The sequence below is a fragment of the Amblyomma mixtum genome, chromosome 3 (assembly GCF_055824585.1).
Source record: "Amblyomma mixtum isolate Tamu chromosome 3, ASM5582458v1, whole genome shotgun sequence".
NCBI classification, from domain to species: domain Eukaryota; kingdom Metazoa; phylum Arthropoda; class Arachnida; order Ixodida; family Ixodidae; genus Amblyomma; species Amblyomma mixtum.
This window is the reverse complement of record NC_143014.1, coordinates 144,146,587-144,161,333: the sequence shown is the minus strand read 5'-3', so window position 1 is coordinate 144,161,333 and position 14,747 is coordinate 144,146,587. Positions and strand designations below refer to the sequence as shown.

General features: G+C 44.4%; 1 protein-coding gene across 1 annotated transcript in view; it reads right to left on the bottom strand.

The window, feature by feature from the left end:
* LOC149352241 (alanine aminotransferase 2-like) overlaps positions 1–14,501 on the bottom strand; it is a 59,851-nt gene extending 45,350 nt beyond the window's left edge. Inside the window, exons 1-4 of the mRNA XM_089577132.1 lie at positions 14,338–14,501; positions 12,965–13,054; positions 6,949–7,057; positions 4,408–4,535 (exon numbers count right to left, since the gene is read on the bottom strand). Coding sequence (XP_089433258.1) covers positions 4,408–4,535; positions 6,949–7,057; positions 12,965–13,054; positions 14,338–14,451 — 441 coding nt within the window. The 5' untranslated portion in view covers positions 14,452–14,501. The remainder of the gene's footprint in view (positions 1–4,407; positions 4,536–6,948; positions 7,058–12,964; positions 13,055–14,337) is intronic.
* Between the last annotated feature and the right edge of the window lie 246 nt (positions 14,502–14,747).

The following is a 14,747-nucleotide window of genomic DNA, read 5'->3' as shown; positions in this document are numbered from 1 at the left end:
CACAGTATTAGAAAAATAGCTGATCGAGCCACAACAGCAACCGGCGATGACGGACTCGAATCCGGGCACAGTTCCCCAGTTACTGGTACGTAATTAAAATTGTACCCGCCCAGCTGATAATGCATGGCTAACATCTACTTGGAGCACTCTCGTCCAACAGACAATGGATCCAGCCGCTTAATGTGCTGATTTTGTATGCTTTTTAGACTTCTTACCCAGTAAATTATGAAATACGGAATCAGGGTCAGTATTTTGGTTCTCTAGTGACGTTCACCACAAACGCCAATTGATCACACGCATCAGCCATGACAGTGGGCGCTGGTATGTTGGCTTGGTTGCGAAGAGGAATGTGGACTTTACTTTGTAAGGCAGCTGATGCAAAAGTTACTCGTTTGTGGCCTTGTTAGACCAATACTGAAATTCGCTTCAGGGCGGAATCAGTTACTGGGCTGGGAGGATAAAAGCATTGAAGCAGTGCAGAAATGCTTCGTCACGATAATACATGACCGGTGCTTTAGTTGTAAGGTCTATGCCGGCTGTATGTTCCGCGTCAACACACCATTATTCCAATTACTAAGTGCCCGTAGGCGCTGTCATGACACTGCTTTTTTCTATAAGATTTATTTAGCTGTAAGATTGATGTGCTTGAACTTGTAAACAAATGGTTCTCGCTTGTACTGAATAGATGTACACGTCATTGTGATGTAGTTGCTTCAGACAAATGCCTAAAAGACTCGTCCATGCGCAGGATACAAGTGTTAAGCAATTACCTAAAAGAGAGGGCAGTTGAGTTGTTTCCGGCCGCGTTGACTTGTCACAGGTCTGTGGAAGGGCTTCAGATTAACTCTTTACACACGGTACTATTTTCCCATATCTTTTTTACTTGTCATGTTTATTGCGCACTCTTCCTGTCATGACAACGTAGTACTCAAATGTCGTCTCCGCAGTGTTTATCACATACAGTAAAGCTCGATGAATGAATGAATGAATGAATGAATAAATGAATGAGTGAATGATAGCAGAGGGATGTTCCTCCCATCTGGTGCTTGACCACGGGTGCGTCCATGCCTGTTTGCGTGCGCTGAATGCGAGGCAACATGGCTAAATTGGTCGGCGGCTGGCCTGGAGCCGTCTTTTTAAAGTTGTCACGTGTGCAACTTAAGAACTTGCGCCGTGATCATCTTCGTGGACGCGTTGCTTTATCGGCTTTTCTGCAGAGCTCACTTTAAACGGTACGGTAAGTTTCAGGTACAGGGGGCAAGTACAGAAGCTTCAATGCAACAGGATTGACCATCCCGCATATGACGCTAGCATTGTGCCAGATTCTTAGTTATCCAGGTCATTCTCGCTCACAAGTGGGACCTGCACAACGGCGGCAGAGTTCAGTAGTGTGTTTTTTTTTTCTATTTATTAAAACGTGCAGTTTTTTTGTTTCTACCTCTGAGGTTTTTCTTCTTCCGTAGCGCAGCTAGTGCGCGGCAAGCTAGAGCAGAAGCTCCAGCGCAGCCCAGGGTAAAGAACGACCGGACAACCATGCGTGATGTGTGCTACCTCTTTCAACAATTATTGTGCACCATATTCCTCGGCTTGCTCTTCACGTCGTACGAGCGAGCTGATCAGTGAGGGTGCGCTAAATTTCACCCTAAAGCGTAGCGCGATTGAAAGAAACAGAGAAACAGGCGAAGTTTCTCGGCGACCATTTAACTCTTTCCTTACCGCGCCCATTCAAATTCTTTGGTTTGAACGATGGCGCGAAATGGCCCATTCTGCTCGATCCGGGCCGCAGAACTGTAATGTAGTTTGAGATTTGGCTTTTTGTCAGCCTTATGAGGGAGTACTTTGAAACTTCTCGCGAAATCTGTCAACGCGCAGCGATCAGGGCGAGCATGGAGTCTAAAGTCATGTCGTCGTCCCCTACCGACCCCGATCAGCAATCTGACGGTGTTCTCGCGATTGCACAGCATCAACGCTTGACTTTATAGATGCAGTGGAGAGCTCTGGGCGACAAGATGAGGTCCATACGTCTGGCTTTAGTTCTGTAAGGGGTGACGTACGCTCCACCCAGCCCCGACTATCGATAACTGCCCGTCTTAAACTTTCATTTTCGCCGTTTTTGACGATATTCGCTGCTTTCCGCGCCTCTCTGATGGTATCCAAAGCACGTCGCGCCAGCGGTTGATTTTCTTTTTGCTGATCAGAAAGTTTAGCATGATAAGTTCTGTAACTTTGCATACTCCTTTCTGGCATAACAGTGCATAGAAATCATATTTAAAATTTTTTTTCTTCCCCACGTTTTTCACTGAGTATATTTCATATTCTTGGGAAATTCAGTGCGAGACGCTCAAATTTCACAAATCAAAGATTTTTTTCGCTTGGTAAGCAATTCAAATCCTGTTCTTTTCATCATTCCGTTAAAAATGGAGCTCTGTTACTTACGCTATGATGTGCTGCAGTAAAGCAAAATTTTTAAATTTGTGAGCGAATACCTCTTTTACCCGGACTACCCGGAAACTGTCTGTTTTTTGGTGGTAAAGAAAGAGTTAAGCTTAAGACAGGATGCACGGGGTTCCGAGTTGAACATTAATTTTTTATTTTTTGTTTAATTACATAAGGAACGAAAACGCCTATCTTTTGTGGCCCTCATGCCATCATGCGCTCAAATTAATTTCTTGCTTTTCCAAGTTACGGGAAGGAGAGAGCACACTGTGAGATCTAATCCCTCCTTGCATATTCCCTTCCGAAAAAAAGGAGGGAGAGGGGGTGAAGAGGGGGAATAGTGTCTTATTAGAAAGAACGGCCGGACCCCTTCGGCCGCTCGTTGGAAGCCTTTCGAGTAGCCGCGTGAAAAACCCACACGTGGCTGGCACTGTTTCCATCTGTGCGTCCCAATAACTTCCTCTCTGCAAAACAAAGCAAGTTTAATTTCTGTCTGTTGCATGGACTAGTTAAACACGTGGCTTACCCCCAGGCCCGTCCCCAATCACTTCTCATCTCTGCGGCTCAGTTTTAGAAAACAGGTGGACAGCTGTTACAGCGGTCCACCTGTTACAGCTAAAGGCTGTAATTTTGCTCACAACATAGCAGGAGTGATAACCTTCAGGGCGACACGTTGTAAAATAATGGTTAAACAAAAGGTTGACATCTCGCACATACGCAGCTTGTAACTTGATAAAGAGATGAGAAGTACGGGTTAACCGCAATTTTATAATATCCTAAAAGCTCGGATGGTATCGCAAGAAAAATACTCGAAATAGATTGAGGCAGAAGGCGATGTAAAAGAGCATTTTCTCACTTTTTTTATGTGTAGCACAACATTCATGTACTATCTGCGCTCGTAGTGGGGCCACTTGCGCCGAGGCCGAAGTCCTTGTTTCAAAGCGTGTCACTGACAGAGTGAGAAAACGCTGTATTTGCAGAGATTAGTTCAGCTGCACGTTGAGCACTGTTGCGCAAAAAATAGACTTTTGATTGGACAGGGAGAGCTGGTCCTAAGGATTGAATAATGAAGTTATCAAAATGTCTTATACCGAGAAAAGCTTAAGACACGTGTATGAGCCAACAACCCACCATACGGCATAAAATTAAAATTAATTTGATCTGTTGTCTTTCCTTCTGAGTTTAGTGAACAAGCAGAGTTTATCGGATTGTACCATATAAATGCGATTTTGCATCCCAGCACACGAAACAAATTAGAGTTAATATATTCGTGGTGAGCAAGCCCTTGGAAAATGCTTCTTCCATTTAAAACGACGTTGAAGTGAAGCGTCCGTGCTTTGTTTTCCTTTGTGTATTAGTGTCATTTTGCGTCGTGTCTTTGCTATTAACCAGGATCGATTAATTCATACGCTAACCTTGACGAGCGCACGCAACCCTATTGGAAGCCTTCGAGGAGCACTGTTGGCTGTCTGGCCTATGCTTTCAGAGATTAGATGAATTAAAGCTCTTTTCAGCATGTTAGGTTTTTCACCAGAATTCAGTGGCTCGTGTGAATGAGTTGGGGGTAGCTTCTTCAATTTCAGACCAATACGTATCTCATGTAAACGTTTGCGACCTGCCTGCTCAGGTTGCGAAAATACGTTTTTTTCCGTCTCTGTTCGTTTCAATAATGCCAGTCCTCCTAAACTATACTTTTGGAGTGCCCTCTGCATTTCAGACTCAACGCACTTGCCAGCTATCAGCGGCAGGCACTTGAAGCATTGGTGTGTCCAGTCTTTCTGGTGCCTGGTGGGCAAATGCTGAAAATACTTTTTTAGTGCTGGATGCGGTGTACGCTCTGAACAGGAAATCATCCACCCCGATAAGAAATGCTCACTTTTGCATAATTGATTGCACCATTTTCGAAAGCTGCGTCACTTCATTTACATTTCATTTTTGCTGTCCAGAACGCTGCAACATTTTCAGACTCACCGAAACTCCGTGAAAAACTCCGTTCGTGATCCAGACGTTTTCTGGATTCACTTCGACCGAATCTCTGCGGCTAATGTAGTCGGCGACATGTCGGCGCACCGTCGGATGACCGCCCAAGATCACAGAACCTGGAATTGAAAACCTCCTAGCACCAAACACCTCAAGTAGAGAGCAAGACCAGTTAATGCGTAATCAAACATAAGAAATCTGGCCTCCAGTTTGCCCGGCTGCCACCATGTGCTGTGTGGCGCTGAACACCCGAAATGTTTTAGAACGCTAACCTAAGAAAATAAATTTAACCATGAAGATGACGCAAGTGCACTGTGTGGTAAATACGCAGAAACAATAAAGCAAGTTTTAGTACAATGTGGCGCTATCCATCCAGATGTCGATAGAGGCAGTGTCACTCTCCCTGAGGCCCTAGGGTGTAGGCATGACAAAGGCAATGTGAATTAATCTGCAGAGGACGTCAGCAAAGAGTGATCGGAAGATTGGTGGCTCAAAAACAGGGCGGCGATGTAAGGGTACAACTTCAGGATAAAATGTTTTTAAAATGTAAATTGAATTAAATTTATATCTAGAAAAAAATGGCGAATTTATAGATAGCACCGTTAAATATGATAGATTGGTTTCAGCTATATAAATAAAAAGAATACCGATCATAGTGGCACCTAGCTGCCATCACCTCGTTTTAAGGGGGACGTACCTAACATCCGTCCGTCCGTCCGCCCGTCCGTCCGCCCGTCCGTCCGTCCGTCCGTCCGTCCGTCCGTCCGTCCGTCCGTCCGTCCGTCCGTCCGTCCGTTCGTTCGTTCGTTCGTTCGTTCGTTCGTTCGTCCGTCCGTCCGTCCGTCCGTCCGTCCGTCCGTCCGTCCGTCCGTCCGTCCGTCCGTCCGTCCGTCCGTCCGTCCGTCCGTCCGTCCGTCCATCCATCCATCCATCCATCCATCCATCCATCCATCCATCCATCCATCCATCCATCCATCCGTCCATCCGTCCATCCGTCCGTCCGTCCGTCCGTCCGTCCGTCCATTCAAAGCGCGAATTTAGAATGTTCAGTTCACGCCATTGATTTTCTGAGGCTATCAGAGATAATGCGTGTAAGCGCAAGAGGAATTTATAGGTAAAATTTTGCAGCGAGGAGGAAGAGTCGGCCATGCTAATCACCATTTTCACGTTGAATTGCATGGGAGTGTTTAGATTTCTCAAAAGTACAAGTTTAAAATATTCCCATTGAGTCACCGGTGTTCGCTACTGGCGGCCAACATTTGACATTTGATCATCAACTCATCACCTGACAACTGCAACGCGCTGTCAGCGTTATTCCATAAATCAACTCTAAATGAGAAAGACGTGAGTTTTAGCCATCTAGAAATCTCCTGAATGGCAGTCAATTGAGACTCTTCGGTGAGTAACACGTGTAAAACAACTAACGAAGGGAATAGAGGGCAACTATGTAAACGTGCCTGTTAGCAGTCTTGTGAACTGAGGTAGTAAGCTCACTCGTTCGCCTTCACTTGAGCGTATTGAGCCATAAACACAGGCGTGAAACTTTCGTTTCACGCCTGTTTCAGAGTAGGTGGCATGCTGAGCGGACTACTTTACGCCGATAGCGACAAGGGCCGGTGAACGCCTGTCAGATTCCCAGCAAATTTTTCTGCAGTGCTTGAAAGAAGCGGCGTATATTCAGAGATTTTAGCACCGATAATGTCATCTTGTGATTGTTAACAGTTGGAATAATGTTAGACGGTGAGGTTTTCAGTGGAATTATATGTAATCATACCTCTGCTTTATGTGACCGCACGACACGTCATTCGGGTAGATCTCACCTACTGTTTAGCAACCAGCCCAGCCTGTAGCCAGTCGCTATTATGCATGCTTCGGCAAGAGGGCCCAGGAAGTCATTCCTCCCAGCATATTCATTCCGAACCCACACCAGATTATTCCAACAGCATGAACCCAACGGTCAAATTTGCACCCAACAAGCCAGCTGGACCAGCTTCTTACAGTTGCATGTAAAGGCCGCTTTTCAGCCTGTCCTACCCTGTCACCTGATAACAATGCGGTTTTAAAAGCAGCGCGTGTTAGGAGCCAGGCACCTGGAGGCTGCAACTTTTTATAACTAAAGGATAACCACGTTTTTAACAAGGTAGAAACTGGGGCAGTTGCGCACACGCCGCTTATTTATGTAAAGAAAAAAAAACAATAAAGATCAATACTGGAAAATTGAGATACGGCACTGCAGATTCAGGGCGTCGTACAGACCGCGTGCGCATAATGCTGGCCAAGGGTTGGCTACCTAGAGGAGTAGCCTGTCTGAGCAGACGGTGGAAACTTTCGTTACGAGAAAACCGGAGAGGAACACTGGTTTTGGAGCACAGTAGGTGTGGAACTGGCGTTCGTGCAACTGTTCCCGAAGACCGCCAATGGGCCGAACAGTTCATAATGACCAGTGCACGGTCGTTTCTACGAGAAATTAGAATGTGCGATGTTAAGCAAAAAAAAAAGGCCAAAAGATGTTCACGAAAGAGGGTCTCTCACCAACAGTGTTTCCGGGACAGTTGTGCAGAATTTCGTTTGCTCGGCTCACAACATCGTGAGGCAGTGGCATGTGATCAGCTATGTCCGGAAGCGCACAGACGCAGACCACCTGCAAGCGAATGAAGTCGATGAGGGCTGTGTCACATTGCAGAAAGATAGTAATTGCGCTCAATATGCTAGATGTCTCTGCGGATCAGCAAGACAATAAGTGATCTAACCGATAGCAAACAAAAGGGCGATACTTGCTGCCCATACCCTAACTTGCCAGGTTTAAACATATCTGCGCCTCAAAGGGTACAGCCTCAACAAAGCATAAAATCAATTATTGCGTCTAATCCCTTGCTGCAATGGCTGGCAAACGATCCCTGTGAAGTACCGCCTTACGAAAACAAGAAAAAGGGTATGGAAACATGTTGACTCATTTGCCTCAGTATGCCTCAAATTATGGGCTGCACTCTTTCCTGCCATACGCGGTGTAGCCAAAAAGGCTGGTGAATGGAAGTTACTTAAGGAAAGTAGCCTGGAAGGACTTGATTTGGCGAACTACGTCCTCTGACTTGAACTGACTTAGCGGAGGCACTGGTCAAATTCTGCTCGAGGTACAGTGGTGTCGCCGCTCATCAACGCGCCTGCATGACGTAAACCTCTCTGCGGGTCATAGTTTACGGAATGATAACTGTAATATACGCTACAATATTTGCACGAATTTGCATGTAAAGAGTGAAATAGTATGTTTCGCATGTTAAGCATTCTTGACAGGAACTTTTTTTAAAATATTTTCGCCCTTCATATTATCAGACTTGCCACTGCGACAGCCGCTCGATCTATTGGCCGTGCCACTGCGAAATATTAGTCGTGGAAACGTTCCATATTTTTTCCTTCGTTGTATAGCCCCGGCGAAGATTTCCCCATTGCACGCCGAGTGCCGCACTCTGTTTAAATTGTCATATAAGCTGAGTACACTGCAGGACTCAACTTAGTAAAAGTCCAGAGTACGTTGCCGCTTGATTCCCATCAGCATAACCAATTTGTCGTTTATTGGTCTGCATTCGCTCTGGATTCGTCGCGAGAAGTGGAGAAAAAAAAAATCGGAAGCTCTCACACACGTGTTCTTCGTGATTTATGAGATTTCATAGCGACTCTTGTGGGGTTTTCGCTGCGCGCACTCCTTCTTAGGACAGCCCGCTCGCAGTCTCTGCGCACTACCACATGATGAATGGCAAGTTTCATGCTCGTTCTATGATTTCCCAAGCGCCGTGACAAATAGTGTGCATTGCGTGGAGGCTCGACTACTTCCGTCAGTTTCCATGTCGGAGTCGTGCTAGCAGCCAGTTTCAGTGGTGGCTTTTTCATTTATAATTCCATTTTCTTTCTGCGAGTTCACTGGTCTTGTTTTTTTTTTTACTCTTCCGATTCCTTTTTTGCGCTAGTTTTCGCAGTTGTGTGCACATGTATGCATATTTTTATTCCACAGTTTTTATAACTCGGCACTTGTTTTTCCTCGCACTACCAAACGATATGCTACGATGCTTCACCTGCAGTTCGCATGTGTAACACTTTCTTCAATAATGCATCCTCCATTATCGTGGATGTAAAAGACCGCCTCTTTGTAAACAGGGCACCGCCGACATTATCAGATTTATGAAAATTGAAGGTAGTCTGCATTAGGCTCCCAGGTAGCGCCGCTCACTAAAATAATGTTAAAAATTGTTGCGTAAGTTGTAGTAACGTTGCATGATAGAGTGGACCGTTATTTTACCGTTTAAATTGCAATATAAAGCTATATGTTTTATATTAACCATTAGTTTACAATTGAAAGTAAATATTGTGCTAATGGTGTGTTATAAAAGTTATGGTACTGTTATATATGAACAAGTAATGGCATATGTTGTGTCGTAAATATCAGTTTAACGTTTGCTCGACACATTGCGCTAATATCGCGTTCAACAGTTGTAATAATGTTTGAACCACAACAATACAACAACATTAAAAATATATTTCAAATATCATGTCCGAGAACTTCCCCACTTTTTTATAGTAAAGGTGTGCTTCATCTAGCAGTGCTTTGCAATAAATTCATTAGATTGCGTCTGCCATAAATTACATGCACATCAATATTCTGTTAGAAAACTTTGCATATTATCCATTCACCAACTAGCACTCATGAGACACTCCTCAATAAAGCTGCATAAACTTGTCACCAAGGGCGACAAGCTTATGTCACTCTTGAGGTGACATAAGATGTCATATAAGCTGACATTGAGGTGACAAAAAGTGACATAAGACATAAGGAGAGAGGTGAGTTGGATGCATTGCTTGTGGTGTATTGTAGAACTCAAGTGTCACCCTCTTTCTTGGTCCTTGCAAAACATTAAGTTATGTGCTTTCACAATTGACGGACCTGTGCCTTCTTGCAATGTTAGTTTTACATGTAGTAGGATAGGTAATCGGGCTAGTTGGTAAAGGTTCGCTTTAGGTGGAACAGCACAAACGGATGGAAGGTAGAAAAGGAACAAGGACATACGGATTAGTGCTGCTGTGTGCTGCTATTCGACCCAAAATGTTACTTTGTCACTTTAGAGAAAGTTGTGTTTATATTGATTAAATGTTAAAATAAAGAATAGAGAGGTTATGCCATCGTTTATTTGTAGCAATTCCGAAACGTTACGGAAAAAGCACATAAAAGAAATGTAACAAGTTACAGTGTTGTAACTTTACGCTGCTACTTGAGGCGTTTCACGTTTGTCCTTACCCTTATACTGGGAAACACTTAAGTTCGTATTTTCTACACAGCCAGACCCTCTATAGGCTATACACTTCAATGACATCATTTGTTTTTTGCCCCACGTTGAGCCAGCCAATACAACTAGAAGCGCTTGTCCCTAATCGGGGGCTGCGCGGTCACTGGCGATGTGACCCAAACGGCCAAAACTTATTTTTTTTATACCGCTTCATCAAGCAGGATGGAGTGACGGTAGGAAAAGACGACAGCGAGCCTTATCCTGTTCTTCTTCCTGCGCACCTGATCATGGCCTTTCTGACTGTGTTTTCACGCCTTTCAACTGCAGCGCTGTGCACCCATCTCAAAGCACGTGAGCCTTATTCCATGAAATTTCCTGTGCTTAAAATAGGCGATCAAACTGAGAAAGCTAATCAATCTTGTCAAAAAGCTTTGATGCATTTTAAATAAGGTTAGTCGGGGGTTGAATTCGTTAAGTAACTGAACCATTACAGGTGGCCTTCAGTGCCCCTTTTAATTCACAGCGTTACGCCATCGCTTGTGAGAAAAAGAAAAGATAATCGGCATAGGGTTAAAAAGGAATGACCCGGTCGGTCCTTTCATCTGCATTGTTGGGCGTGCCTTGTTTCGCAGCTCTACTTTCTTTGTTTACCATTTTCATCTTTTTCTAGCTATCATTATGCTTTTTAATTTTTTTATGTCTAATCACTGTTTTAGTTTAAAATTTGGGTAATATTAAGACTTTAGAGCATGTGTCTGTAATTTTTGTAATGCATAACAGCGTGTATGGCTTAAAGTTCTATAGCCAGAAAATGGACAAAGGGAGGCAGCCCGAAATAGCTTTAATAGAGTCTTTATCTCATTTGCTTTCGTTTTGTTGCCTCAGACAGGGAACTGAGTTCCAAAACTCTACCTTAAGTGAAGCTCAAGCGAATTGCGCTGACCTAAATTACTCAATGTTAACCTTTTCATTTTAATCGCCGGTGCGCTGGAAAATGAATAACTCGGTCGGCACTTCTATCTGCAGTGTTTGGTGTGTCTTCTTTCGGGGGAGTACTTTCTTTGCTTTCCATTGTTATCTTTTGCTAGTTGTAATTATGTTTTTTTTAACTTTGATACAGTTTCTGTCCCATTTGCTTTCATTTCGTTGCCTCAGACAAAGAAGTCAGCTCCAAGGCTCGACCTCACGTCAAGCTCGAACGAAATGAGTTGATCTGAATCACTCAACGTCGGCATTTCCTTTGGTGTGGAGGTCAGTCCAGGCAACCTTACCTCGAATACCAACACCCGCTGTCCACCTCACCTCAACGTCACCTCAAACTCACAACCACAACGCAATTTCGAAGTTGCATCCCCCCCCCTCCCTCATAATAATTAGGCAGTGTCGTTGCCTGCTAGCGCACAGCAATGAGGTGCGGTAGTTCCGTGTGCAGCCTGCAATATATTTTAATGAACTATAAAAAATCACGCCCCTAATATGATGAGCCTGGCGCGCACTAACTGAGATATTTTGATGGGCTTCTTCTTCATACAATAAGGGGCGGCCGATGTGGCAGAGAGTAAAAACAAATGGCATGTTTTTGAATAGCAACAGAACGGGTCGATATTAAATACTACTTGCATAGTTGCAGTCAAGTTCTACTGTGTAGCAAAATATAAGACGGACTTAGAGCCTACTCGAAGAAAGTACTACCAATTGATGTGATTTTCAATACCAATTACTGGATATAATTTTTGTTTATAAGTTATAAGTTTTTATAATATTTGATATAAGTTCCAAGCCTAATACTCTACTAAATATGCACAATTTTTAAAGAAACTATGAGTAACTTTCCAGTGGTGTATATGATGCTGACAACTTCGGCCGGAATTTTTCGAATAGCGAATACAATATCCTTCTATTCACTTCGTTGCATGAATCAAATAGTGCATGTTCAAAATTATTCCGAATGAATTGAATCCATTCTCACATTTTCGAATAGTTTTGAGCAATTGGTTCGAAGTTCGAACATAGTTTTTTTCGACGGCTGTTTCAAAAACGTCCCGTTTCGATGCCGCGCTGCATGTTGTCGAGATCAGACTGTGCGGGAAAGAGTGTTCAGGGCCACGACACTGTCCATTCACGTGACGGCATTCATGGTGCGCATACATATGGCCTTCAACGTTGGGCGACGCGACAGGGTTCAGCCAGATTTAATGAACCCTGCCTTCATGTCCTATATCGGAGGCCATGACTCAAACTGTCGTCCCTCTCATCAACTGATATTTGGCGCCAGTTCGTTCACTATTTGTGTCATTTGCAAATGACGACCACCGAGTTAATATACTGACTTCGGGTTGGGGGTCCCCCAGCGGACATGAGTGTTGCGTCTTTCAATAGCTACAGCTTTAATTCTATCCCTTATAGCGCCACCCCTAGCGTTTCGACGTGACACATCAATATTCATTTTGTACGAATATTTGCAGAAGTAGCGGGGGTCCACATTAATGCTCGGTCCATTTTTGATTCGGTTCTTTCGATAATCGATTCGTATTTGATACGGTTTTTAACTTCACTTTTCGTATTCGATCAGTTTAAAAAAAGTTAGTATTGACGCACCCCGAAGCTTTAAGCATTTTGAGGCTCAATATCAGGCCATAAAATTTACTTTAAACACATATGGGGTGCGTAGGAAAATGTCAATTACTTTGTAGAAATACTCTTGAAAAGACGGTTTCTCATGTAACAAACGGTGTGGACTATAGCAGGATGATGCCTGCAATGGGACGTTGCTGTCACCGGAAGGCTCAGCTCTCATCGGAAAAGAGAAACGCTAATTCGACCAGGTCCATATGAAGTCAACTGTTTTAGACCACACGGGCATGTATGCACATTCAAAGAAACCGGCCCAATGTATTCTTCCTTAACAAGGTGAAATTATAACCTCCACTCATTCCTCTGTTTATCGACATGTGCATATCCGCCACCGTTCGGTGTATATGATGGAACCATACCGCACTCTATGGAACAACACTGAGTGCTTCTCAAAACTGGCCTGTTTTTTTTTTTTCGCGCAAAATGTAGATAATTTTTTATCCCATGAAGAGTAAATTCAAAAGGTCGTATAATTATTGCAAATGCACCTGAACCGAAGTACTTTCAACTAAAATGCACGTTCCAAGTTCTCAGGTGTTACCGAAAGTTATCTTGAGCTGGGAAGCAGAGGAGGCACCTAGAGAAACTGATCGCGTACAGAAAAGGGCATGGCAGCGCCACACACATTTAAAATGCATTACCTGTCGAGGAAAAGTGAGAGGCTTCTGCCCAAACGCCTGGCCGTCGCTGATGTCTGCTCGGATTAGGTCAGGAAACCCGAGTTTCTTTCCCTGCACATGCGGAAGAAAGGATAGGAAACAGTTAGTATTACATACTTTTGCAGTGGCAGAGGTAGAAAAGCAGATGTTTTAGAGAAAGGAAGGTTCCGATAAAAAAAAAATTGTTCCCGTGCATTGCAAAAAGAGATGAACTTCTCTCGTCGAAAGTAAAATTTACAGTTGAAAAAAAAAATGCGTGTTATAAAAACAAGAAATCCCGTGGCCGTAAAGGGCATTTGCTCTGCTAATTCAGCTAACAAAAATGACACTAGCCGGTGCCGTATTCTATAAAATTCCATTGTCCATTTGCTCCTTTGGTGACTAGACCTCATCATTGGCTGCGTATTGCAGCGGATAGTCAGGTTTAGTCGCCAGCCACCGATATGTCGGGTCGCTTCCCACAAACACTTGAAAGCTGCGGATATATTTCAGTGACCAATGACAGAGGGGCAAATGGACAAATGGACAATGGACAGGCAATTAAACACGGCCCCTTGTCACGCGAGCGTGCATTAATCATAGCTCGAAGTCCCGCAGGTGTTGAACGCACTAGTGGTGTGCTAAAGTCCGAAATGGGGAAGATGTTGTGATTGAAGGAAAGCTTTCCTTTCATTCGCTTTCTTCGAAAATGCGCCCGTGCGTCCAGAACCGTTGTAAGTTACGATGCCGTTCGAACAACTAGGCGCACGTCGTGCGCGCTTCGCAGCAGTGTTTGGATGCACGAGCCATAACCGGTCGACGTTCATCGCGTGCGCATAGTGCAACCCTCTTACGCAAGTGCAGTTCATGGTTGGTCAGCGCCCTCCCTGCAATCTACTGCAATTGGCCAGCGCTGATGGGCCGACTGATCACGCATTGTTCTTGCGTAAGAGAGGTTTGGACAGTTCTGCCTCGTTTTTTTTTCTTTTTTGCTTAATCTGTCATCATTTCAGCATAATTAGGCTTGCGGCCACATATCCGTCAATATAGCATTCGATGAATGAAAAAGAAGGTCAAGCGTGATAGGTGTCTCTCTAAGCTTAGAGAAAGACCCGCAGCCTTGCTTAGACAAGATCACAAAAAGTTAATATTTTACTGAATAGAGATCATCAGCGTTATCAAAGAGACGCTCGTTTCAGGCTTCCCCGGAAAGCATGGTGAATTGATCGAGGTCATGGAGAGCCTCGAACTTTTTGAAGCAGGCACGCCTGGGGCAGTTTTACTAATTGGCTGAACTTGTACCACCGCACAATCATTGTATATGCAAGACATAAAAAGTTACCAGGAGGGATCATCAATGCACTGTTAAAAATTACCTCCTTCAGTTGCGCTTCGGTCCACCGCATCAGCTCCGAGATTCCCTTGAGACAATCCGGACCCGTCACCCTCTGCCCGACGTTCCCGACACTTTCCAGTGCGTCGGTTGGCATGGCGGAATCGGTTCGCCGCACCTGGGTAAGCTGAGTGTGCGCTTCGCGCTTTCTGGTTTTTAAAACGACCGCTTCTAGGAGCAGCTGGCAGTGATATCTGTTGCCTGTGCAGTTGACTAATGGGCCTTCCTTGTATAACAGCAACTGCCAGCTATGCTAGCCTGACGACGGCATCCTGGGCCGGAAGCGTCTGTAGCACGTGGCCCCTGTATGAGTCCTTCAGTTTCGTCGCCCGTCTTGCGCCCCGCAATGGCAGCTGTGGGGCGCTTTCTCGCCAACATTTATTTCTTTTTATT